The sequence below is a fragment of the Anopheles cruzii genome, chromosome 2 (genome assembly GCF_943734635.1).
Source record: "Anopheles cruzii chromosome 2, idAnoCruzAS_RS32_06, whole genome shotgun sequence".
Lineage (NCBI taxonomy): Eukaryota > Metazoa > Arthropoda > Insecta > Diptera > Culicidae > Anopheles > Anopheles cruzii.
The window spans coordinates 40,068,604-40,092,450 of NC_069144.1; the positions used below are offsets into that span (position 1 = coordinate 40,068,604).

The following is a 23,847-nucleotide window of genomic DNA, read 5'->3' on the forward strand; positions in this document are numbered from 1 at the left end:
GTGATAAGATACGACAATCTTTGCATGATTACGCTTGTCTAGAAGCAAATTTCAGCGATTTTTCCCTGCAATTCAACTTTGGCGAGAGTAAACTCGGCTTTTCAAGGACTTTCGACCCAAGAGCGAGAACAATGAGTGCCTCAAAAACTAACGTTCTTCAAAAACTAACCGCCAATACGAGCGACGTGACGTCGTTGGACTTCTACGGCAGTTCCCTGCTAGTGTCGGGATCAAGGTAAATCGAAGCAACCCAACATGTGACACATATTCACCAGGAGTCTCATCATGTGGTCGGATCGGCCTTTCGTTTGCTGCTTAATTATTCAACCGTAGCGTGTAATCGATAATTCGCAATCCTATCATCACCAGTAAGGGATTCATTAATCCTTCGTTTCGATTCGATGCGTTTCTTTTTTTATTTTATCCTTTGGCCATTTCATCATTCTTTCGCAACCGAAGGTGGTGCTCCGCTCCGCTTGTGACGCACGTGGTTCGAATGTGTACTCTCCATTGCCCAATGGGGCACACTGTTGTCCATTTTATTATTATCAGTACCCATTGTCAATCATTGCTCATCCACAAAACCCACCAACTACTCAACACGCTGAATATGTAGAATAAATGATTTATTTGCCTTTCTTCCATTTCCTCTTTCTTTTCCATATTTCCGCATCTTGGGCAGTGACAAAACAGTGCGTGTATGGCGTTGGACACCGGGCAGCGGTTTCCAGGAAGCTTCCTTCTCGCCCCTTCTGGGTCACCGTTATGGCGTCACGAGCGTACGAGTGTCCCCGAAGGTAGGCACAGCTTCGTTAGAGTGCCTGTTCTGCCTTCCCCCGTTACAGAAACACGTTCAGGAACTGCTTTGGGGTTGGATGTTCAACCTCCAGCAACCGATAGCGGCAAGCATAGCCATTCCTTTCGTCCACCAGCCCCAGTTCGTGATATGCGAAAGCGAGGTACACGTAAACGTCCTTCGCTTTGCTGTAGCATTCAAGCTTTTCAAACAGGCCGATCGCTTGCTCGAACATCGGTAACATAGTGGTTAGCTGCTGCTGCTGCTGTCGCCGACGATGCGCCTGTTCGCCATCGGCGCCGGCACGTTCGCCTTCCGGTGCCCCATTCGCTGCCGCTTCGATTGTGCAGCGGGCAAACAGGAACAGTGCCCGCGCCTTGTCGTATGCCGGTCCGTCGGCTAGAATGGTGTCGAGACCGGCCCGTAGCGTTACCAGGGCTCGGTGAGGGACGTGGAAAAACGATAGCAGCAAGTACGCGTAGTGTAGCTCCACGACTGCACGCTCGTAGTCCAGATGGAACTGCTCGGCCACCTGCTGCGCTTCGCTCAGTACGTTGAACGCTTTGGTTTGCCCGAGCTGTGCTTGCACGTTGGCCGACAGGATGAGTGTCCGGACACGGGTCGTAGCACTGATGGTGTGATCTGCCAGCAGTTCGCGGATCAGGTCACGAGCCGCATTGTAGTCCTGCTTGGCGAGTGTTACGTGAGCCAACAGCAACCGGGCCAGCTGGTTGTCGAGTGGGTACAGCTGCAAACATTCGCGCCGAGCCTCGGCCCAGCGTCCACGGTAGATGGCACGCAGCGAGGACACGTAATGGTCAGCCACGAGCCAGTGGTGCGACTGGGGATAACGCGGGAACCGATCCTTTGCGTGCTGTAGAGTGACGATCGCCAAACCGTAGTCGCCCAGCAGCGCCAGCCGTACGACGGTGGCACAAAGCGCTTGACAGATGCCGTCACCGTTATACGTTTTATCGAGTGACTTCAGACTCCCGTTCAGCAGCACCTGGGCGCACAGTGATGCCACCTCGTGTTTACCGTACACGGTCCACAGGGCAGTCCGTTCGGCGATCCCGATCGCCACGAGGTCCATCATCGATTTTTGTGCGTTCAGGTGATCGTTAATCATCAGCACACTGAATAGCCGCGAAGGAAGCTCGCCGGCCGTACAGGACGTGCGCAGCTGTGCCACGATGCGGAGCGAGGTGGCGTGCAAGAGCTTTGAGTTGAGATTTTTCTCCGGCAACGGAGGCCGGTGTCCGTCTAGCTGATACAGCCAAGCGTGCGCCAGATGCAGACACGTGTGGTCACCGCTTTCCTGTGCCAGCATGATGCACTCGCGCAAACTAGCCAACGCCTGCTTCCGGTGTCCGAACTGGGCGTGCAGAATGGCAAGGTTAAGACTCGAGTACTGATAGTCTTTGTTATCCGAGAACGCCAGAGCACCGGCGCCGGATGTACGATCGAAGAAATTGTGCAGCGATTGGAGGGCGTTAAAAAAATCCCGCACGCGTACCGCGTTCAAGTAGCTCAAAAAGTAAACCCGCGAGTAAAGCGGCCGATCGTGGATGATTTCATTCACCCGTTCCTGTAGTTCGCGCGGCGGCAGTGCACGCACCTCGTTCTCCTCCAGCAGCGACTTTTGCTGGGCGATGAACAGTTCCGATTGCTTGATGGACCACTTGGACGCGAGCGTCCCGTGGTCGGGCGGATCGATCGGCGTGTACTGATTCGCTTTCATAAAACTGTCGCAATCTGAGAGCGACTGCTGGCCGAGAAGGCGTAACACACGCACCCCCTTCTCGTAGTACGCTAGCGTGGTCCGGTACAGGGCAATCATCTCCTGGAAGTTCATTTTTTCCAGCATCACAAACACTCGGCGCAGGTAGAGACTCACGATATGGAAACTGTTCGAGTTGTCGATGATCAGCTTGTCGATTTCGTTGTACAAATCGAACAGAACGTCGATGCCGACAGATTTTAGCGTCTTCATCAGCTTCAGAAACTCTTCCAGGTGAACTCGGTGCAAACCGTACACGGGCGATACAAGCAAACCGTGCAGCTCCTTGTACGGCATGTCCGGGCATTGGATGAGCTTAAGTAGCAACAAACAGAACCGCTTTCGGTCACCCGGTCCAAAGTCGGGCGGTTCGTTCGTTGTTTCGACCGCCTTCTTGAGATGCATGTACTCCTGGATCAAAAACACTACGGCCAGCTTGTGGGGCGTCAAGGCATCGAGCTTTTTTATGCACTGGTTTGGCAACCAGAAGCACACGTTTTCCGATTCTTTTTTGCTCATGGTCGTTCGCCGATAGTGTTGCGAAATATAATTTGGCCTTTTGGTAGTGCTGTGCGTCACTTAAACACATTCGATGGTACTTCTACACGCGTGAAACATAGAAAGTCTTTAGAAAATAGGCGCCTGTAGTCCGAAAAGTTGTAAAATTGACCGGTTTACGCTGTAGAACCGCGAAAGGTTGGGTTTGTTTTGAAGCACAGTTTGACGTTTCTCTTTTGACAGCACGCTGTGCACCACACAAGGGCTAATTTCACACCCTTCACTGTACCCTTCACATGGCGCAATGTCAAATAGATGAAAAAGAACGCTTAATGGACACTTTACGATATATTAACAAGCATCGTGTATGTTATAAGATTTCTATTGAACTCCTATGCTGATGGTTAATGTTTTACTACATAAAATTACATCATTGCCAGGGTGGAGTACTAGCTTCCGCGTCGGTCGACGGAACCGTTATCCTGTGGAATCTGAATAATGGCGAGATATGTAACATCATTACTCAGGAAGGTGGTGAATCCATTCGTGCCTGCATTTTTAGTCCCAACGGAGTGTCGATCGTAGGCTCTGACGATAGTGGTTCGGTATGCATCTGGGGACAGGATAGACAACTCATCAGGTAAATCAGTTTGCTGGTCTAAAGTGCTGTTCTGGATTGTACCCTAAAGTACTTTGTACAATTTCATAGACACGTGAAGGTGCACGATGAAGCCGTTCATACCATGGCTTTTTCGAGCGATTCAAACATTTTCTTGACAGCGTGTACTTTGGGGAACGTTCGACTCTACGCCGTAGAAAATAATTTCACCAGTGAGTTAATTCCGTAACCAGCTTACCGGCGGGTGCCACTGATTAATACCTTTTCTTAAAGATGAACTTGCTGCAGCCGACTGCTCGATAGACGCGGCTCATGATATGGGTGTTCTTTCGGCGGACTTTTGCAAAATAGTTCACACCGATCGTAGGTTTATCTCATTGTTATTGGCTCAGAGGAGAGTTTAAATATATTGTTTCCGAACAATTGCAGCCACCGATAAACGGTCGTTAATCTACACCGTAGCAACGTGTGGCACCGATCATAACATCAAAATTTGGCGCGTATTCTTCATGCCAAGCAACATTGATCGTAGTCGGGGTTCCCGACTGATACCGACAACGCCTCAGGAACATTTCGCTGGCCAATCGTCCATCTACAGCACCGTGGTTATGAATGCTAGTTGTGCTCAAACGATTTCGGCCCATGGGAGCTCCGTTACATGTGTGCGGTTAGCATTATCCATGATTCCGGGACGCAAGTTCCGTTAGTGAACCTTTCTACCACGTATTTGTCTCTGCAGATTCAACCCGACCGGCACACTGCTGTTTTCCACCAGCCTAGACAAAACAATCAAAATCTGGAACCAACAGGGCACGTGCTTGAAGACGTTGATGGCACATTCCCGATACGTTAACTGTCTGGCGGTAAACAGCAACTCATCGGTGATTGCCTCTGGATCGAACGATCGTACCGTTATCATCTGGGATCTCACCGGAAATCTAACGCTCGACTCACACATCAGTGACGTTCGGTCACTGTTGTTTTCGATGGCGTCGAAAATGGCCGAAATACCGCTCGAGTTCACCTGCCCCATAACGCACGAGCTAATGAAGGATCCTGTCTATGCCGAAGGTAGTGACCGAAAGGCCACGCCAGGGGTGCAACATTCAAGCTTTCTAAATGCTCCAACTTTCAGACGGATTCACGTACGAACGGGCTGCTATCGGGGAATGGTTTTCGCGGGAGAAGACGATCTCGCCGATGACAAATATGGAGCTTTCGACCGACGAGTTGGTGGAAAACGGCAAGCTGAAGCAAAAAATCGAGGACTACATTCGTGCCCTAGAAGGACCAGAGAGCGTTTAGAGTGTCCATTCAATGAGCAGGGATTTTGAAGTAACTATGAGAATGATTAAAACCATTTTTATATGTTCGACTAATTTTACTCTTTATTGGTTTGTCGCAGTACAGCATTCGGATCAGTCCTAGTGGCATTGCTTGTTTGTAAGATTAACTAATTCATAATGCCGTTGTATGCCCGCCATGCTCCCGACACGTGCCACACCGCTGTAGGCTTTTGAGTTGCCTGTTTCCGCCTAGCTGGTGATAAAATGTGATAGCGCCGCATTGCAACGCGCCACGTACTTACCTTAACGACTTACCGAAAAAGGCTGCAGCCCACGAAACCACGCACACCAACATGGACCATTAGAGAATTCCGGTATAAACCTGCGTGTGCGTGCAATAACGGGTGGTAGCAATCAATCGAACTTACCATATCTTGAATTGTCCTAACCCTTATGTCGAGAGGTGTTTTTTTAGTTCTGCACCTGCAACAAAATGTAGTAATCGCTTCGAACGAGCAAATGGTGTTTTAATAAGTGCCTGAAAATGTGTGACTAACTGGGGTAACCATTTTGTGCAACTCACAGCGCTGCGGGTACCGAACCGATACCGTGCACGTGTACCTCACTGCGTTTGTAGCGTACAAAAGAACAGCCAGAGGGGAAGTGTTGAAAAGAAAAAATAAACCACGATAATGAGCAACTCATGTGGACCCTCGTTATTTCTGCAAATTAATATCACCAGTTTACGCATACGACACCAGGTAAGCATCTTCGTTTCTAGTCACTTGTGTCGATGCAACGTGCCACGATCACGTGCTGTTCAGGGCGTTTTCGTAGATGTAATAGCTGCACTTTCTCCGGTGACTATCGAATTGTACATAAAGAGAGCAATTCCATGACAGTGAATTATATCCCTACTGTCGACGGATAGCTCTCTTTATTTTCACATTCGATTGCAACTTCTTTGCAGCGCTGCTTGGCGGAAACGTGGAACACTCGGAAACACACACACAAGCGCGCGACCACCGACAGCAGGAACCATGGTCCGAAAACGTGGTTACGTTGTGGGTGCTAACTTCTGTGTTAATTCTTTCCATTTTGCTTCCTCCTTTGCTTACAGGTGGTTTGGGGAATACACAAAATGGCGCATCAGAAAACGTGTTTCCTCGAAAGTTTCTACAATCGTAATCGCCACCATAAGCAACGATGTGTTGGCTGCTGCTGAACAGCTACTGGCACCTGCGTCGTTGGAGACCTCATCTGGGCTTTGGGGCTGGGCATTACATTTGTTGACACAAACAATCGAGCGTAACCAATCGACGGAAAGAGAGAAGGAGAGCGAAGAAAAGACCAGTATGCGCACACGTCATGCACCAACAAAAGCCAGGTTGCACCATGGAAAGTTCCCTAGTGTTTTCTACAATATATACAGAAGGAAAGAGAAACGAACGGGCAAAGGAATCGAGTAACCCTACTGAACTAAACACCACATAAACTTTTAGCACACATTTGTCTACTGCCCTTAAGTGCCTGCGCCAGCGCACGGTTAGCTATCTTGAGATAAACTGTGGCGCTGCTAGAAAAAAAAACCACGCAATATACGCCATCCGGGCGCGTGTTACTTCGTCCACGTTTGAGCACCAAATGAGCTGACGTGCTGCGGTAGCTTCCTAATAGCCTTCCGGAATGTCCGGTGACACCGCAGCAGCAGAAGTGCCACTTGTGTACCTTTGGCTCCAGCTTGCCATCATTACCATCACCACTACCACCACCACCAGTGGCCAACCGTTGGCCGTGCCGCATCCACCCTTTGTAGCTCCGGGACGGCTCTTCCGACGCACGCAGCTCGTAGTAGTCGTTGTGCTCCGCGCAGGTTACCGGTGCGATTTCGATTTGGGTTTCGGTTGTCTGGTCGCTCGGAGCAGTTGTGAAAAAAGCAAATATGTGATAATTGATAAGATATCTACACACTTGTTACGGACGTTCACCATACCCTAATGGCCTCCTCCATTCTCCTTCTCTCTCTCTTGCTTGCTCTATCTCAGTCTCTCTTTCTCGATTCCAATGGCTTCTTATCGCATGACCGTTCTGGCCATCCGATAGCGCACAGGTGCCATAGAGAGTGTGCGTACCTTTGTGGGTGCTCGGACGCACATCACTTTGCCTACGAAACCGGCTGCCTACCAACACTATACGAGAGAACAATATGCAAGGAACACAGATCTAATGCCTCCCCCAGCCTCGGTACTCGTATTTGCATCCTTTTCTCACATGCGTTCTTTCCCTTTTTGCTTCTCGCGCACATCGTTTGCAAGTGTTCGAGCTGAAAACTCTTGGATAAACAAGCCCATTACTTCTGCAGGTCTGCAGGCCGGGTTTTGTCTCTGAAATTGCACTATCGCACATTCATTGGAACACGTGGATGACTATCAAATGTAAGGTTGTCATCCTTTAGAACCTGTATGGTAACTGTTTTAAAACACAACCGATCAAAAAGTAATGTAGTTTCAAATGTTCCAATATCACAGGATGAAAACACTAATCTTGACATTATTTTTCGCTTCGTTAACGCCACGGGTAGCACTTTCTTATCCTCCGACGGCACAACCATGCAAACAAGATAACGCGCAAACGTTTGCGCGGTATTGCAACATCTTCCGTGAGGCTGAAAGCTTTAGAAAATATTCGCGCAGGACTTTACTAGTACCAAAATCGTGCTGCGAAAGAAGAAATGATCGTCATTACTTTCTTTCTCTGCACTTCCCCACCTAAAATTGTAGTTTATTTAAACTATGATATAATTTTGAACAAAAAATGAGTATTAGTATTGGGTCGGTTAAAGCAAACAGCATCTTTCGATGATCTACAGCAACGGCACGATCCTCTACTCTATCTCTCTATCTCTCTCTCTTGCCCTACCTTGATAAGCCTTTGTCGAAGTTTTTCAGAAACGATCGTTTCTTTTTGGGGGCGATCGTCTGATCGAAGCAATGAAGGACGTACAACACACGAAGGCAGATCGAGTAACGAGTACTGTCCTCGCTAACGGTACGACTGGCTGTGTATGTAGTCTGTTTGTCTAACATGTTAACACGGTTTGCTTAACGTACGTATAAGCGGCACAGGTGATGTGGGTTTGGGAAATATACATGTGTGACCCGTTATGGATCTTTCCGGTCTTTGCCCGAGTTACAGCTCCATCCAGCGGCACTCCGGCGTGCAGAAGACTACACCCCTTGCCTTACAGGTCGGATACGAATGTGCGCAACGATATACTGATATACTGCAGTGCGCGATAAGTCATGGCTTTATAAGTTCCTTTCTTTTGCCGATGTTGCAGAGGCTCTTCACCTCCTGCCCCGGCCGCGTACTGTCACGATAAAATCACGACCAGGGCAACGTTGGGCTTCGAGAGCATCGAGCAAGATGAGACACGGTGGTGGAGCAATCATCACGCACATGACCGCGCCATTATCACCGTCGAACGATAGGCTGCGGCGTGTTTGCTGTTCTACTTTGCCGTAGCAATCTAATTTCGAGCACACAGGACCACGACCAACCGCTTCGGACCGATGGTACCGTCATCGGTGGAAAATGTTCCAAATACGCGGCCTCAGCGCGTGTGGCACTCGTCCGTTGCGTCAGCACCCAGGGGTCGGTTCCGTCGTCGCCCGCTGGCCACCAAGGCTTTTGGCGTCATCACAGGAAAAGTGACAACTTCTTCCCACTATCCGACATGCTCGTGAGGATGTAGCGCCAACAAACCGATCGATCATCGATCGCACGAAAGCAATCAGGTTATGGGGTCGGCCCTTTCCGAAAGGGTCTAATTAGTGGAAGTAGCTTTCGCACTCGCTCAACTGACGACCCGTGCAAAGAAAGAAAACAACAGAATGGTACTATTTTTGTACTTTGTTTGACTATGGCGATCACGCGTTGTGTGTATCGAATTTAAATAGTAACGGTACCTGTAGGAGTTTTGCAAGGAGCTATATTATGAAATGGAAATTCCTTTGTGACTATTTGTGGCTGGGGTTGTGCAATAAAATAACCACAGACGGTGCAGGTCACATTGCGTTTTTTCCTCGTAGTGAGTAACAATTATAAAGTGCAATAAATTTTAAAGCATCCCGTTTTCTAGCAGAAATAGCTGGCTTGCTTGAAGTTAGTCGAACAGCAAGAGTATGGCGACGATCAAGAAAAGTACTACTTTACTGGAACCGTTGTTTTAAGTTTTTTACCTCTCTTATTTACGGTGGAACGATGCACAGATAAGATAAGGCAGACTGTAGAAAGGGGCTTCACTATCAGCCTGTTGGTTGATACAGTAAAGAAATATCACATTGTTGAGGGTGAGCTCACATTGTCCACGACAGCGGTTGGTCATAATTATATTGCCCAATGCGACTGTGTGCTGCTAAAAAGCGCTAACACTTGCTCGACTTACTCCATTTAACTATCATTATGACTGTTCACATTATTATTGGTGGTACAGGTCCCGCTTTTATCTCATGTTTGAAGCAAAAATGACAGACCAGGTGATTGCAGAGATTTCCGTTCCGACTGTTTGTCATGATGGCGCCAGAAGGCTCTGGAGGATTGCTCTCGTCATCTTGAATTTGCTGTCTGTCCCGGATGCCAACAAAACAAACAGACCTCTGATGCGAGAGGCATACCAAGGATTTTGAATATTTCTACATATTTTAATTTCTACTAATTTTCGTTTTTGTTATTTCTTTCTTAAGTGAAAAAGTTTCGGTGAATAAGCAATCGTGTTACTGTCTTGGTAATCAGAGCAAATTCATCAAACTAACGCCATCATAGAAGGCTGCGTGATTTGGGCCTTGCCAATTGCGCTCCTCACTTCTCAACATGCCTCGCCGGCACTCAGGTTCCAAATCGCCCTCTTACCCAAAATCCCCAACTGGGCCACACAAAACGGCCACAGCTCCTGTTCACCACACCCCAAAAGAAACCCCGAAAACAGAAACCAAAGCCGGGAGCCCCGGGCAGAGTATATTCGCCCAAATGGCAGCAACAGCCGGTGGAGTCGCGATCGGATCCGCCTTGAGCCGAGCTTTGGGTGGGTTTTTCGAACCAAAGGAAGAAAAAATAGCGACGAACGACAACACTCAGAACACTCCTGATGCCGGTCCAAGTGATACTCTTTCCGATCAGGCCGATTCTAACCGCTGCCATTGGGAAATCAAGCAGTTCCTAGGCTGCCTCGATGAGAATCACGACACGAAGTTGTGCGAAGCACTCAAGGAAGCGATGCAGCAATGCAAGCTCAGAAAATCGGTTGAATCGTCCACAGTTTGAAAAGAATGAAATCGACGTGGTTTACGAGGATACAACGCAGGAAAATTCTGTTTTAAGTAACGAACTTTGAACGAAAAATTATTCAGTGTTTCAGAGGGACCAGAAATATTTCGAATCATGTCAAGAGCAGCGCGACCAATGATTAAAATAATTTGAATAATTTGTAGTCGTGCGAAAGCTGGCATTGAAATGACTTTAAGAACATAATTCAAAATATTGTTACAAAATTTAAAGAATAAAATATTCGTAAAAAATCTCACACACAGAGGGCGCCCGAGAATGGAGCCAAGCTTTGCGGATTGCCTAACTTCGGCGCAATGCTGCGATGTTTCAATTTTTTACTATCGCAAATCGCGCGAACCGACGCAAGACGATCATCATTTGCCGCGGTCTGCGTAAATTGCCTTTAATCAGCGACGATCATGATTGAATTACACTGCTTTGGACGATACAGAACGTTGGGCTGTGTGCGTTTTATGTTTAATTCAAAACTACAGTGCATGGCGAAAAGAAGTTTAACTCCTGAACACTTGAATAATATGAGAAAATATGAATACGTCTTCTATTTGAGTGGCTCTTTTGAGACGTTGAATGTTAGTTTGGGGTTCTAATAGCAACATTTGGGCGATAAAATGACATTTAGATGTAATCTAGTAGCTAGGTCAATTTGAGCACGACGAAAATAAGTTTAGTTTAAGTTGGAAGCTTGATGTTTGCAGTTTTTCACACCAATTCCTTCGTTTTGCTCGGTCATAAAGCAAGTAGAGTACTTTTTTTTTAATTTATGAGCAACAATAACGTGATTAGAAGAACTAAAGCTGAGAAACGCACGGTAAAGAATTCACAAGACATTATGCTATTTCTCAGCTTGAAATATGGTAGAACCCTCTAAATATCCCAAGTTAACCAATTAACCAGAAACTAAACTTCTTTTCGTCATCCACTGTATGTTGAACTTGCCCCACGCAATCCGCAGTCTCTGCCGCCGCCGTAACACGTCACGCACGATCTCGGGTGGCATGCAACAATGTTAAGCCGGTTTCTAACCCCACCGGGACCGTTGTTGGTATTGGTGTATCGGCCGAAATCGCACACGCGCACGGCCGGCAGTAGTGCGTTGCTATCGGCTCCAAAGCACCAACTGCGCGGACGGATTCGGGTGCGCAGTACAGTGCAAATAAACGACCCTGGCGGACTGTTCTCGCGATCGCTCCACCATCGCTCAGTGATTCACAGTGTTTTCGGGCCAACCCCACAGCAGTAATAAGTCAAGTAAAAATGGCTTTCCGCGTTCTAACCCGTTCCACCGTCGGCAATCAGCAGCAGCAACAGCTTAAATTGCTGTCTGACCTGTTGATCCGATCGTTCAGCAGTGGCCCGAAGAACGTTGGTTTCATTGGGCTCGGTAATATGGGCGGTCCGATGGCGAGCAACCTGATGGCCAAGGTAAGATCGTGCTGCCGTCATTCACCAAGAAATCTGTTACGTAAATATGGATCGAAAAAAAACATATGAACTCTTACACTGACCCACGTGCCCCCGTCATATATCCTGCAAACACGCCCACAGCTTCGCACACACACACACAGAAGGGCCATAACGCACGTTTGCCGCCACCCTCAGCTGTGGAACAACCTTTTATCAGGCGACCGAACGACTATTATCGGTTTGATAAACGTTCGTAAGTAACTTTTGACGTACGGAACCCGGTCGGGTCGGGTTGCAGGACGTCACACACGCGCCCATTGCTGATCTGCGGTGTGGCTCACGCAAACGCAGGGAGCATCATCCGATCGGCAACGTTGCTAATGACTGATAACTGATACACCGCCGTGCCCTTGTGTGGGTCATCCCCCTGGAGGGTGTGTGCCGAAACATGTGTTGAACCTCAGCCGCAGGAATCGCCGGTTCGAAACTGCAGCAGCAGGAAGATGGTGGTCGGCGGTGCAAACTATTCTTAGTTCGACCTTGAAAAGCGATAACATTGCTCCGCGCTCACAACCAAAGCCGGCGTCAAGATGAAAGTGAAATTCGATAGAACATAGTTATGTTTGTGTTAATGTTTCGCGATCAGCAACTGCGCACATGCGGCTCAAATCGTTTCCTCTAACGACAGCTTCAATTAACTGGGACTCTGTAAAGTGGCACAATCTATCATTTCATCTCGTCAATAGTTTCGATGTTTTTTTTGCTGCAATTACACATAAATTAGGTTTCAACATAATGTACTGATATTTTTAAAAAATATTTGAATATACTTTACAAGATATTACAACTCTTTCCGTTCGATAGGGACACAAATTGCACGTGTTCGATATTTCCGCCGATGCCAAGAGCGCCATGAAGGCAAAAGGTGCCACGCCGTACGATAATGTAGCAGACTTGGCAAAGGCATCCGATTTTGTGGTAACGATGCTGCCGAACAACGATATCGTGGCCAACACATACGACAGCATTATCGGTGCCGGTGGTGTGAAAAGCAGTACTGTTTTCATCGATTCCAGCACAATCGATCCGAATGTGGCCAAGGCAGTAAGTACCTAGTGATTCGGAAACTCATGGTCGCTACCAAAATACCGGTTCATTTTTGTTGTTGTTCTTGTAGGTCCAGAAAAAGGTAAAGGCAGCCGGTGCCACGTTTGTCGATGCGCCGGTATCGGGTGGCGTTCCTGGAGCCCAGAACGCCACGCTTACCTTCATGGTCGGCGGAAGCACGGAGGAATACAACGCGGTGAAGGATCTGCTCGAGGGTATGGGCAAGAAGATAACGCACTGCGGCGGCTACGGTATGGGCCAGGCGGCCAAGGTCTGCAACAACATGATGCTGGGCATTTCGATGTGCGGCCTGGCCGAGTGCATGAACCTCGCGATTCGTCTCGGTCTCGATGCGAAAGTGTTTGCCGATATCATTAATGCCTCAACCGGTCGTAGCTGGGCCTCGGAGGTGAACAATCCCGTGCCCGGTATCGTACCGACTGCTCCGGCCGGCAAATCGTACGCTGGTGGTTTCGCTACCGGTCTGATCACTAAGGATTTGGGCATTGCGTCGGCCGTGGCCACTACGTCCAACACACCGATTCCACTTGGTGCGCTTACTCACCAGATCTACCGCCAGTTGATGGCCAAGGGCCTTGCCGATAAGGACTTTTCCGTCGTGTATGACTTCCTCAAGAACAACGAGGGCAAGTGAGAGGCTCAGAACCGGGCTGCCATCAGGAGTGTGACATAGAGACCTCTTTAAGACGTCTTCCAGAGAGTGCATTTATAACATCGTAAAATAAACCAGAAACTGCGTTCAGTTTTTTTCCTAATAATTCTATAACAAAGCATGAAATAACTGACAAACATTCGGCAAAACATTAATATTATTTAAAAGTTTAGCACGGTCGTAGTAATTGTACACATTTCATCCCTCTGACTGATGCGAGCCTGCGGTAGCCGTAGTGTCAAGAACATCTTGCCGGAAGAGAAACTCCTCTGCGTAGCCTTCCACACTGCAGCTAGCTTTACATGTAAAACAAGCGAGCGTACCCCAGTCCAGCTTTTCTCTATCCAAATAGCTCAACAATTGAGGCATAATTTGGAACTCGAACATCCTTTCTCCGCCACAGCGCCCGCATTTCGGAACCTCTTGTGGCTCGATCGGTGAAAGCCACAGGGGTTTACCGCCTCGCTCGTACCGCAACACTTGGCGTGGAGCATTTGCGATTCGCTCCTTGAACCGAGCAAACACTTTATCTTCAACCTGGTCCTCCGCATACTTGTCCAACTCGGCTTCCGCGAGATCGTCTAGCACTCCTGCCTTGCCTTCACGTTTCAATCGCTCGAACTCTTCCATCTGATGTTTCTCGTTCTCCTCTTCCGATGCCTTCGGCTTAGGTTCCTGTGAGGGTGCCAAGCAGAAAACAAGAATGATAATTTTGCAACTTTTATCCGTTGGTGGTTAGCAAAGATACAGTACGTAGTCATCCGGTTCGGTGACGATCTCCATTTCTGGGAGAACGAAAGTATTGTGCTGCTCTTTGATGGTTTCAACAACGGTTTCCTCACCGCAAGCGGCTTTATGGGCGACCTTCCAATCGTGCCGTTGATGGACAGGGCCACAATAGTTTACCGATTGACAGCGGCCACACCGCTTTGGGCCGTGACACCCACAAACGACACACAATGGCACACCAGACTTTACTGCGGGCTAGAAAAGAGGGAGTTGCATTGAATAAGGTGAAATGGGGCAAAACTAGAGATGCTTACCGATTCCACCGTTTCATCGGGAGGATCGTAGTTGTAAAATTCGTTCCGTCGCGGTAGCTGACTTCGATATACTTTCATGTTGCTAAAATGAATACAATTCTTGAGCTAGAACGGGCAACCGTTTTATGCAAAACAAACCCACCTACCGACAACTCGCGTTCAAAGAAGAATCGCAGGATTCATCCATACATATGAAAATGTACAAGGTTCTGTGGAAGCAGTTTTCATTGTCCTCGATCGGTGCGTAAATCTGATGGCGAAAAGGTTTTCAAACGTGGTTTAACGTGTTTGCAATAGTTTAAATGAATAAAACACTCATAACGTACCTGGCAGAGAAAAGACAGCGGTTTGGTGCAACGCTCGCACAGCAAATCGGTAGGTGACGGTAGGTTCTTTAAGTCCAGCCACGCCGGTTTACCTCCCAGTTTGCTGGGAAAAAATTTATTCGTTAGCAACCACGGTTCGCAGGATTCAAGAAAACCCAAATCAATCGACGAATTCTGGTCCATGATGATTCCGAATCAGCGTGGCCGGTTCAACATAAACAGCACGTGCGTTTTGACAGCTCAACTGACAACCGCACTCACGTTGCGTGCTTCAGAAAAAAACGATTCCACAACTGCGAAATATGCTTAATCTTGATCAAAAAACGTTCATTATAGTCTCACAGTGAAGCAGATTTTTTTAGAAACCCAAAAGCAGCATCCTCTCGCCAATTCGGCCTCAATAGGCCTTCTCCAGTTAGTTTTTGCACCACAACCAAATCAACATTCTGCAAAGGAAACGTTTGCTTGCTGGCGTAGCATCGTGACATGACAGGTAGGAAAAGGATCGACAATTGTGCCACAAATATTTACCAGCTGAAAATGATCGAACACAAGGGCAAAGAAAAACGGAAAAGGTAAATAAAATTCTAACATAATTCGGGATAAATTGATTAGCGAAAATGCCACAGTTGATCGGAAGGGTCGCAAGTATGACATCATCAGCAGCGGTACCCTTCGCGAAAGGGGTCATCCTTTTCTCGCACACTTCGGCCGGGCCTGGCGGTCTGTCAGTTTGTAAAATGTGCCCAGCATGCGAACGATGCGCAAGAGCAGCCAAGCTAGCTAGTCTAGCGGCAACGGCACCACCGGGCACCGGAATCGACTGTGGCCCATTGTGAGCCGGACGGCTTCGAAGGCAGCTCGTAGCACAACGTCGCCGAACGTACGGACGCACGGAACGGATCGCTATCGGGTTTCGTTGTGGTGTCAAATTTTATTCGTTTTCGTAAGCACCTAACCCCGGACAGGAAACAATGGACCGTGAACAATATCGGTGGTGCTGCTGCAGTTGCATTTACCAGTGCGCAGTCTAATGGTGGTGGTGGTGTAAAACTTTCGCACCGCAGCCAAAAAACAGGCCACCTCGGAAGGGAAAAAGAAGGAACCGAGTTTGCTGCTCTGCAGTCGCCTCTCTCAGCGCGGGTGCGGCGGTGTGTGTGGTTGTGTGCGGTGCTTCGTTTCCGTGACGATTTTCGCTCTCCCTCTGGCTCTTTCGTTTCGCTTCGCTCCGCTCCGCTCCGCTCTTGCCCACACGCGCGCCGGACACTCAGCAGCAGTGTGTGCACGCTGGTCTTCCTTCCCCGGCAAGGACGTCTTAACCAGCTGCTGGCTGTGTGTGGTGCGTGCACGCGCAAGCTCCAACAAGCTCCCGTGCGTTGGGAAGCATCGAGTGTGTGTGCGTGTTCGTGTGCCGTGCGTGCGTGCGTGCACTGGAGAGCTTGTGTGTGTGTGTGTACACGTTGTCGTCGCTCAATCCAGTAGCCATTGGCAGCCAGCGGTGGCAGAGCCGTAGTAACCACTCAGTTGAAGCAGCAGCCCGCCGTGGTAGTGTAGTGGCACAGCAGCAGCAGCACGGCCTGTCCCCAAAGAAAGGACAAAGAAAGTGGCGTGTGTGTGTCTGTGTGTGCCTGTGCGTGTGCGCTGTCGTTTCATCTCCGTGTTTCGATCGGGTTTTGCAAAGCAGAACCAGTCGGCCGTGCCATCCAACATCACACACAAACGAGAACGCAACGCTACCAAAATTGACCGTTTTGACGGCAGCTTGCTATGATTTGCCGATGTTCGAGGTAATTGTCACTCTCAAAAATCTACATTAAATCCGTTGCGAGATGACCAGATTTTCAGGCTGGCTGCTCTCTGTTGCTCGGGAAAGGCGGACGACGACGAAACAGGACCGCAGGACACGAGGGGGGACAGTGTGGTGGGGATGGAAAAGTACTCAACGTTAATCCGAGGCGAAGGTTGTGTGCGTTCACAGCAGAGAGCACACACCGCGAACGGCCGCCGCCGCCGCCGCACGGTAGACAGCTCGTCAGTTTCACGTTTAAATAATGGAATATATGATAGACGGTAGGGGGGGGGGGGGGAGGTTGTTGCTAAAGGGGGACGGAAGGGAGGTGGTGGTGCGGCGCGGGAGTAGAGCAGCGCGCAGCATATGAGAGGATCGAAAACGGAATGAATAGCGGGTGGAGAGCGATTAACCACAGCCGATGCGAAGAAGCGATGGGATCGGGCGGTCGGTCGGGTGGTGTGGTGTCCCCAGTAGCTGCTGCTGCTACCATTGTATGCGCAGCACGTATGTAGGTGTGTGCGTGTGTTAGAAAAGCATCGGAAGGTGCGTACCACTCCCGCTGTTGTTCACCTTCCCGGCGCCCGGTACGGGAACCAAAATTTATTCCATTGTGAATTGTGACTCCGTTGAACAGGAAGCGACACAAACCCTTTGAAAGGGGGAGGGGAGGGGGGGGTGAGCCCCATGAAGCAACAGCGCGAAACCGGTGTGGGGCGAAGGGTGGTTGCGGTGACGCGCTCTCGGTGGCATTAGGAGCACCACCGCTAATCGTTTCGAGGAAAATCCTCGAAAAGAGGCCTACTTTGAATATACAGAAATCGTCGAGTGAGGAGTACGTTTTCTCGTTTGTCTCGCTTCTTCTCGCCTGATACCGCTGTGCGCGAGTATGAGAAGGCCGGACCGGATTGTAAGCGACTGTGTGACTGTCTCGTTCACTCCGCGCTGATGCTGAGTGTTTGAGAGTGTGTGTGCTTGGGTCGCCCATTCGCGCATGTAGGTGAACTCCTCCTCTCCGTGGTGTGTTCGTCGAGGTGTTTCTTTCTTGCTCTTCTTCTTTGTCGCGGCTCTCCCCCCTCGCGGGCGAACGCGAGTAGTTTGCCGTGGAAACGTGTTTGGTGCGTGTGTTTGTGCACATATGGCCGGCGGTGTAGATGGGTCGCCGCGTTTGGTGGTGAGATGTGCGGCCAATTCAGCCCTCGAGCGATAGATGCCGGAGTATAGGAAACGCGGACGACGGCGCTGCCTACTTTGTAGCGACGCGAAGCATTGGCACCCGCCGCCGCCGCCGCTCTCTACAACGACACACGCTCACTCGCTGGTCACCGCGGTGACAGTTTGTGCTCACTTGACGACGCCGCAAAGTAAGCGGATGAAACAGAAAAGAAATGGGTAACTGCAAGGGGGGGGGTTGGTGTGGTCGCCTGTGTGTGTGTGCGCCCCTCTTGCGAAAGATGTGGCCTCTGTGCCGTGCCCGCGCACACATTGTTTCATCCGGCGGTAGCAACATAGTTGACTGCTGCGATTGACAAAAAGGAGTTTAAAATGGTAATCAAACTGTGTGCCTGTGTGTGTGTGTGCGTTTGTTGCTTGTATAACCTTTTCGGGGACGCGTTTGGAGAAGGGGACACCCCGTCTTTCCGCGCCTGTGTCACTGCCGTTGGTGTGCGGTCATCGTACGATACGAGGCACACCGAGAGATGTCAGCGAAGGAAGTGAACTTTCTCGAATCCTGTCAAATATCGTGCTCTTCTGCCGTCCAGGCACACGTCGCCAGAAGGGGGGATCGTTTCGAGATCGAGGATCCTTTTCGCGTGTGGTGGCGATGCTACCAATAATCCAATGATCTCTCTGCTGATCAAGTGGTTATGACGTGTGACGACGGAGCACGAATACTGGACGGCGAGTGGAGAAGCTGAAAATGTAAATTTATCTCATCAAAGAAGAAGATTCCGCTGGCGAAGTGTGTGAGAGCAGCACATGTTGGAACCCGGCCTGGCCATGTATTGGTGTGATGTTGCCCCGTGCCCCACTGCTGTGCCGCGAGAGCAGCGGTCAATGATTGGGCTGCCCGCGATGGGTGGGTGAGGTGTGCTGCGATTCCGGTTGCGAAAGCGAACATGAAATTGAGAGTTTGCTGCCGGCCGCCCCGCCAGCCAGCACATTCGCCCTGACGATTGTACGGGGCTGGTTCTCCATTGAAAAGAAGGATATTTCAGTGTTGAAAAAAAAGGAAACACCAATAATCATAAGTAAAGGGTCGGGAGAAACTTTCTTCTATTCGAACGCTGGTAACTTTTCTTTCTCTCACCCGTCATAGGCAGCCGACGAAAGTATCTCATTCTCTCTCGCTCTTTTCCACACGTCGAGCAAAAGGGCCTACTGCGCTGCTGCTGCTGGAAATGGAGAGCGATTTTTGACGTTTCCATCGTGTTTCTTCTCACCTTGAAGGACTCTCGCAGCAGCAGCACGCGAAACTGGCTGTGACTGACTGACGTTTCACCCGGACACATACCGGTTACGACAAGAAAGAAGAGGGCCTGATGAATGCTGGCCAAAAAGCTACGACGACGACGACGAGATGATCCTTTTGCTTTCCGATGTTTCGTAAGAGGAGAGGTCTCTTGCGTCTCGAGACCCCCCCCACGCCACTCTCAAACGGAGGTCAAATTGCAATCGGAGCAATTAAACTTGTTTCGTTTGATTTGCATAATGTGCCGACCGGCGAGCTCGACTCGACGACCAGTCCTCCATCGAAGCTTCTGACGTTCTTGTTCGCCTTTCTCGAAGCATTCCGTTTCTAGCTCTCAACCCTACAGCAGCCACACGTGCCGCCGCCGCCCGCGAGTGCATTTCCTGTTTCTTCATATGAAAATGGTGTTCGCGGTTCACAATCCTGTCACCAGTAAAACATATGGACCACGAAGGTTCCGACGACAGCAGCAGCATGATTCAAGGTTCTCTTCGCAGCGACGATCGATCAGAGCGTCGTGCTCTCGTCGATTCGGCAGCCACCAGATGTTGATTGTTGATTGAACAATGATCATGTTTTCAATTTACCTAAAACTTATTAAATTTGTGCACAAATAGTGGACAGAGCCCGGCTGACTGCTTGCCGCCGCTACGGAAGTTGCTTCGATCATCTTTCGTGTGTTCATCACGCCATCATCATCATCGTCGTCGTCTGCTGTGTTAAGAAGGTGGAGCTCTTGGATTGGGTGGTTGTGTGTTTGTGTCGACGCAAAGTGTGTGTTGGTTGGGGCCACACTTTTTTTTCTTACCTTTGGAGCGACCAAATCAAGTCGCGAAATGCGATCACGACGGACCGGTCGTGGGCCCGGGGGTCGTCTACATGTCGGCCCCCCACCAGTGCTTGGCTATCGTGTGTCCCCGGCCGCGCCGTATGTGTGGCTTTTTCCGGAATCTGATTCAGTGGCCCCCACCCCACCACCAATCAAGAAAGACAGGAAGGAGCGGCCGGTGTGCGACGACGACGAGGACGTATTGAAATTGTGTTAATCACGCACACACCGATGGCGCGGGGCGCGCGTACGGTGTGAATATTTATACTCCCGACATGCACACGGAACGGAGCACCGCGCCGCGCACCACACTCATCAAATCCCGCGGCACGGCATCTCTCTGTCCACATACACACACAACCGCGGAACCGCGTTTTTACATTCAGCGAACACGAACGATCGGCCGGCGACTACTCCCTCTCTCTTCGCGCTGGCTCGTGCCGGTGTGGAGGGGGGGGGGGGACTTGATGCCGCCGTGCTCCCCATCACCACCGCACGTGTGCATTGCTCAGTAGGCGAAAGTTAGCCGAAAAGACGTATCTCTAACAGCACATGAGAATGCGCGAAGCCAAGCAGGCGGCGGACGGACGGACGGACACAGTAGCACCAACTATCGGTCCCAGCATGGTGGTGTGTGCACTCGGATGTATGTGTGCACACACACACACTTTGAGTGTGTGAAGGAGCGAATGTAGCGCCCCGAAACGTGTGGTTGCTGAGGCGGCGGCGCCGCGCCGGTAGCGAACAATTTGTCCTTGAGCAAGGAACATCACATACACAAGCGAGCGCGCGCGCCAGTGTGTGTGTGCGTGAGCGTATACACGCGAGCGAAGCTGCTGTTGCGCTTCACACAGCATGCCTTGGCAGTTCTACCCTCTGCCGGGTGTACGTACGCGTTTACCGTAGCGGGTCCGCTACTTTGCCGGATGGATCGATGTTTCCGTGCTGGCCGCCGGTCCCAGGCACTACACCCCTACACACATTTTTCCTCTTTCTCTCGCTTTCGGGACTCTCGTCACTTTGTTGAGCGACATCAAATCAGCAACGAAGACGACGGTGACGCCGGACGCCGATGGCGGATGGCGTAAACTACTCTGCGGGGGGCGGCCGAACCCAGGTTGGGCTGTGGACCGGGTCTTTCGAGTGGCCGCCCCGCGCGATCGTTGTGTGTGTGTGTGTGTGCGCGAGCGCGATAAATATTCTAAATTCATTTTTTTTCTTCTGTGTTTCAGAACGCCATTTGGTTGGCATTTGGTCGGTGGGTCGCCGGTCCTCTCCGACGACGACGACGATGCTGGTCGCGCGCACACACTGTTGGCCTTCTTTTCTCTGCTTCCTACTGTTTTACGCACCACCGGGCTTCTCTTGCGTGTGTGTTTCCGGCCGCCTGGCATCGTCGTAATACGTTGCCTTTTTTTTGGGCCGGTTTTGCGACGTGTGTAGCTCGGCGTCCCTCTCCTGGGCCGCCGCCTCCTGGGGTTTCATTGCATAATTTGTGCCATTCGCGTCGTCCTCCTCCCGCCCCACCACACTCATCGTGTCCTGGCGCTCGATGGCACGATGCGCCGTGGCCTTGGCAAACGCAACGAAACTACATCGCGCGTCGCGCTCAAGAACTGCGCTTTTTTTGTTGCCTTTGCCCCCTTCTGGAGCCGACCGCAGATTTGGGTCTTTTTTGTTTAGCGAACGACTTTAGCTGCGACCATCTCACCACCGCCGATATTACGATCGAGTTCCGAACCGAAACACGAGGCGGCTCTCCTGGAAATGGCGTTTGCTATAGGCGGTGGCCCACGAAAAGGGGATAGTCCCCCCCACGGGAACGATTGCTATTTGGCTCAAGGTCGCCAACTATCTGCGTGCGTGTGTCCCCGCGCCTAACCGAATCAGCAAGGCTCCTCCCCAGGCACAGCAAGATTACTTTTGGGGCTTTCTAATACACTATTCTGGACAAAAAAATATTGGGAATTCGCTCGCAAAATGTACCTTTATTTCTCTAAAACTAATTTACCTACAAAACATGCAATACGTCAATGTCCACATTTGTCCTTTTTAGGGGAAGCCTTCAACACATTCTTCGTTTCGGCCCTCGATGTATCGCAACTATTGACTGTAAAATGTGCCCAGGAAGCAGCCGATTGGAAAGAATTAATAATGCACCAAACCACGATAATCGAAAACAGCTGGTTCCCGTTGCTTTTTGGCCACAGTAGTATTGGCCCCGTTTGATAGAGAGTAGCCGGTAACGTCGTTCGTCGTTGTCACGGAGTTGTTGTAATTACCGGATAAGAAGACGAAACACTTGTCACGGCGTCAAAGAAGGAGAAGTATGATGCGGCGACGGCCAATTCCAGGTGTCCATGAGGAGGTGCCTGGTGCCGGCCGGTGTGTTAATTTGTTGTAATGCTGTCCGTGATTATGATTGCCTTTTAATGGTTGTTTGGTGAAAACTTACATCTGACGCGCGCCTTCTCCGCTCAAATTCTGGACCCCTCCGAGGACAGGGGGGTCTACCCCCAAATGGGGCTTTGTTGCGCAAACAATCCGCAACTTCTGGGGTGACCGATCTTGGAGAAATGTGTCCCCGGAAGTAAATCATTTTTGAACCGAAGCGAGCGGCTGAATGTGAAAATGGGGCTCGTCTTCTCGCGGGGTAGTCCGCAGTGTCAGTGTCTTATCTCACAAGGAACGTGACACTCCGGTGCTCTAGTAGAAAAGTCACCGGGAAGACCGGCTGAGGGTGAATCGGGTCAACGCCACAAAGCGAACGCGATTTCTCAGCTTTTCTTCGTCCGCGCGCGCTGTGTTATCTCTGTGGTTGCGCCCCCCGCGGCAGCCCATTCGAACACTCCTTTCGCCCCGGTTGTCTCTCGTTCTGTCTCTCTCTCTCTTTGGTTCCTTTTCCGTTGTCCATCTACCTGGGCGCGCGCATATCTTCTCATCGCTCACCGGAGAAATGTTCTCATTCATTCGATTTCTTTGTTATTTGTTCTTGCCTTCCTTTTGGGGGGTTCGATTCGAAGGACATTGGATTGTGGGACACGAACGGGACGGGGGATGGGTGTCCAAAATCGGTGCAAATCGGGCGCATGCGCGACTTGTACCGGTTACAGGGTTGACTTCTTCCCCACAACTCTGTTGCTCACTTCGGTTCCGTGGATTTGAATGATTCTCTCGCGCGGTCGCCATCACTCTCTCACCCGTTTCAGCACAGAGAGAAACCTACCACAGAGTCTTCCAGCACAAAAACGGGAGAGACGGATGATTCTCCATTCAATTCGATATCTAGTTACCTTTGCAAAATAAATTGAAAGTCACCCCATCGGGACACACCGAAGTAGTCGCCTGCTTAAATCAGCTACACCAACAAAGGTTTCGTGCAATTTCCAGTTTACTCTCTGCCTGACGCTCACTTTCACTAACACCGGTCTCACTTCCGGCCGGCCGCGTGCACTCCACGCACCACCTGGCTCTCCGTCGACGACGACCCGTTACTGAAAGAGCCAGGCCACCGCGAAAAGAACAACAATCGAGGAGGCGGTGGTGAAGGGATCATCCCCCCCTATGTTCTGGTGCAGCTTTTAGTTTTAATAGTTCTCTGCCATTCGTCCGGGTTCTCCTTCGTTTTGGCAGCTTTTTTTGGTGTTCCGTTCCGCGGTGGCAGGAGATGCAGTTTGTGTTGTGCTGCGGAAGGTCAATCCGAACCTTTTCTACGCAGCGGCAACTGTCAGAATCGCGGCGACCTGTCATCGATCGCGGACAGTAACGCGAAAGTGTGTTCGCGAAGGAAGTGATCGGTGTGCTTTGCTGCAAAAGCTTCCCTGAGAAAAAAACCTGACCCAAGATATCAGCCCGTGTCCTCTCTCCGGTGGTGGTAA

At 50.2% G+C, this 23,847-nt stretch overlaps 4 protein-coding genes across 5 annotated transcripts; 2 read left to right on the top strand and 2 right to left on the bottom strand.

Moving 5' to 3' along the window:
* Positions 1-111: 111 nt before the first annotated feature.
* On the top strand, positions 112-5,649 carry LOC128277921 (WD repeat, SAM and U-box domain-containing protein 1-like). Of its 2 annotated transcripts, none has more exons than XM_053016525.1 (9): positions 112-235; positions 683-797; positions 3,515-3,714; positions 3,784-3,905; positions 3,967-4,056; positions 4,123-4,360; positions 4,433-4,764; positions 4,829-5,028; positions 5,099-5,649. In XM_053016525.1, exons 1-8 carry the CDS (start codon positions 132-134, stop codon positions 4,996-4,998), a joined length of 1,371 nt encoding a protein of 456 aa, XP_052872485.1. In that variant the 5' UTR covers positions 112-131; the 3' UTR covers positions 4,999-5,028; positions 5,099-5,649. The 2 variants fall into 2 exon arrangements, with proteins under 2 accessions (XP_052872485.1, XP_052872486.1); XM_053016526.1 differs by having other exon boundaries at positions 5,104-5,649.
* On the bottom strand, positions 840-3,095 carry LOC128277920 (anaphase-promoting complex subunit 5). The gene has a single exon (XM_053016524.1). It carries the CDS (start codon positions 3,093-3,095, stop codon positions 840-842), a length of 2,256 nt encoding a protein of 751 aa, XP_052872484.1.
* Positions 5,650-11,478: 5,829 nt separating the features above from the next.
* LOC128277604 (probable 3-hydroxyisobutyrate dehydrogenase, mitochondrial) lies at positions 11,479-13,615 on the top strand. Its single transcript, XM_053016085.1, has 3 exons — positions 11,479-11,747; positions 12,594-12,833; positions 12,907-13,615. The coding sequence occupies exons 1-3, from the start codon at positions 11,580-11,582 to the stop codon at positions 13,489-13,491; spliced, it is 993 nt and encodes a 330-aa protein (XP_052872045.1). The 5' UTR covers positions 11,479-11,579; the 3' UTR covers positions 13,492-13,615.
* Positions 13,616-13,707: 92 nt separating this feature from the next.
* LOC128279059 (programmed cell death protein 2) lies at positions 13,708-15,061 on the bottom strand. Its single transcript, XM_053017779.1, has 5 exons — positions 14,879-15,061; positions 14,699-14,802; positions 14,553-14,634; positions 14,263-14,493; positions 13,708-14,184 (listed from the first exon to the last, which is right to left on the bottom strand). The coding sequence occupies exons 1-5, from the start codon at positions 15,059-15,061 to the stop codon at positions 13,708-13,710; spliced, it is 1,077 nt and encodes a 358-aa protein (XP_052873739.1).
* Positions 15,062-23,847: the final 8,786 nt, after the last annotated feature.

Coding starts and splice junctions, on each gene's coding strand:
- LOC128277921 (XM_053016525.1), top strand. CDS start 132: ATGAGTGCCTCAAAAACTAACGTTCTTCAAAAACTAACCGCCAATACG. Junction 3,715..3,783: donor CAGGATAGACAACTCATCAG/GTAAATCAGTTT, acceptor ACAATTTCATAG/ACACGTGAAGGTGCACGATG. Junction 4,765..4,828: donor GGATCCTGTCTATGCCGAAG/GTAGTGACCGAA, acceptor TCCAACTTTCAG/ACGGATTCACGTACGAACGG.
- LOC128277920 (XM_053016524.1), bottom strand. CDS start 3,095: ATGAGCAAAAAAGAATCGGAAAACGTGTGCTTCTGGTTGCCAAACCAG.
- LOC128277604 (XM_053016085.1), top strand. CDS start 11,580: ATGGCTTTCCGCGTTCTAACCCGTTCCACCGTCGGCAATCAGCAGCAG. Junction 11,748..12,593: donor CGAGCAACCTGATGGCCAAG/GTAAGATCGTGC, acceptor TCCGTTCGATAG/GGACACAAATTGCACGTGTT. Junction 12,834..12,906: donor ATCCGAATGTGGCCAAGGCA/GTAAGTACCTAG, acceptor TTGTTCTTGTAG/GTCCAGAAAAAGGTAAAGGC.
- LOC128279059 (XM_053017779.1), bottom strand. CDS start 15,061: ATGGACCAGAATTCGTCGATTGATTTGGGTTTTCTTGAATCCTGCGAA. Junction 14,803..14,878: donor CGCTGTCTTTTCTCTGCCAG/GTACGTTATGAG, acceptor TTTCGCCATCAG/ATTTACGCACCGATCGAGGA. Junction 14,494..14,552: donor CCGATGAAACGGTGGAATCG/GTAAGCATCTCT, acceptor CCTCTTTTCTAG/CCCGCAGTAAAGTCTGGTGT.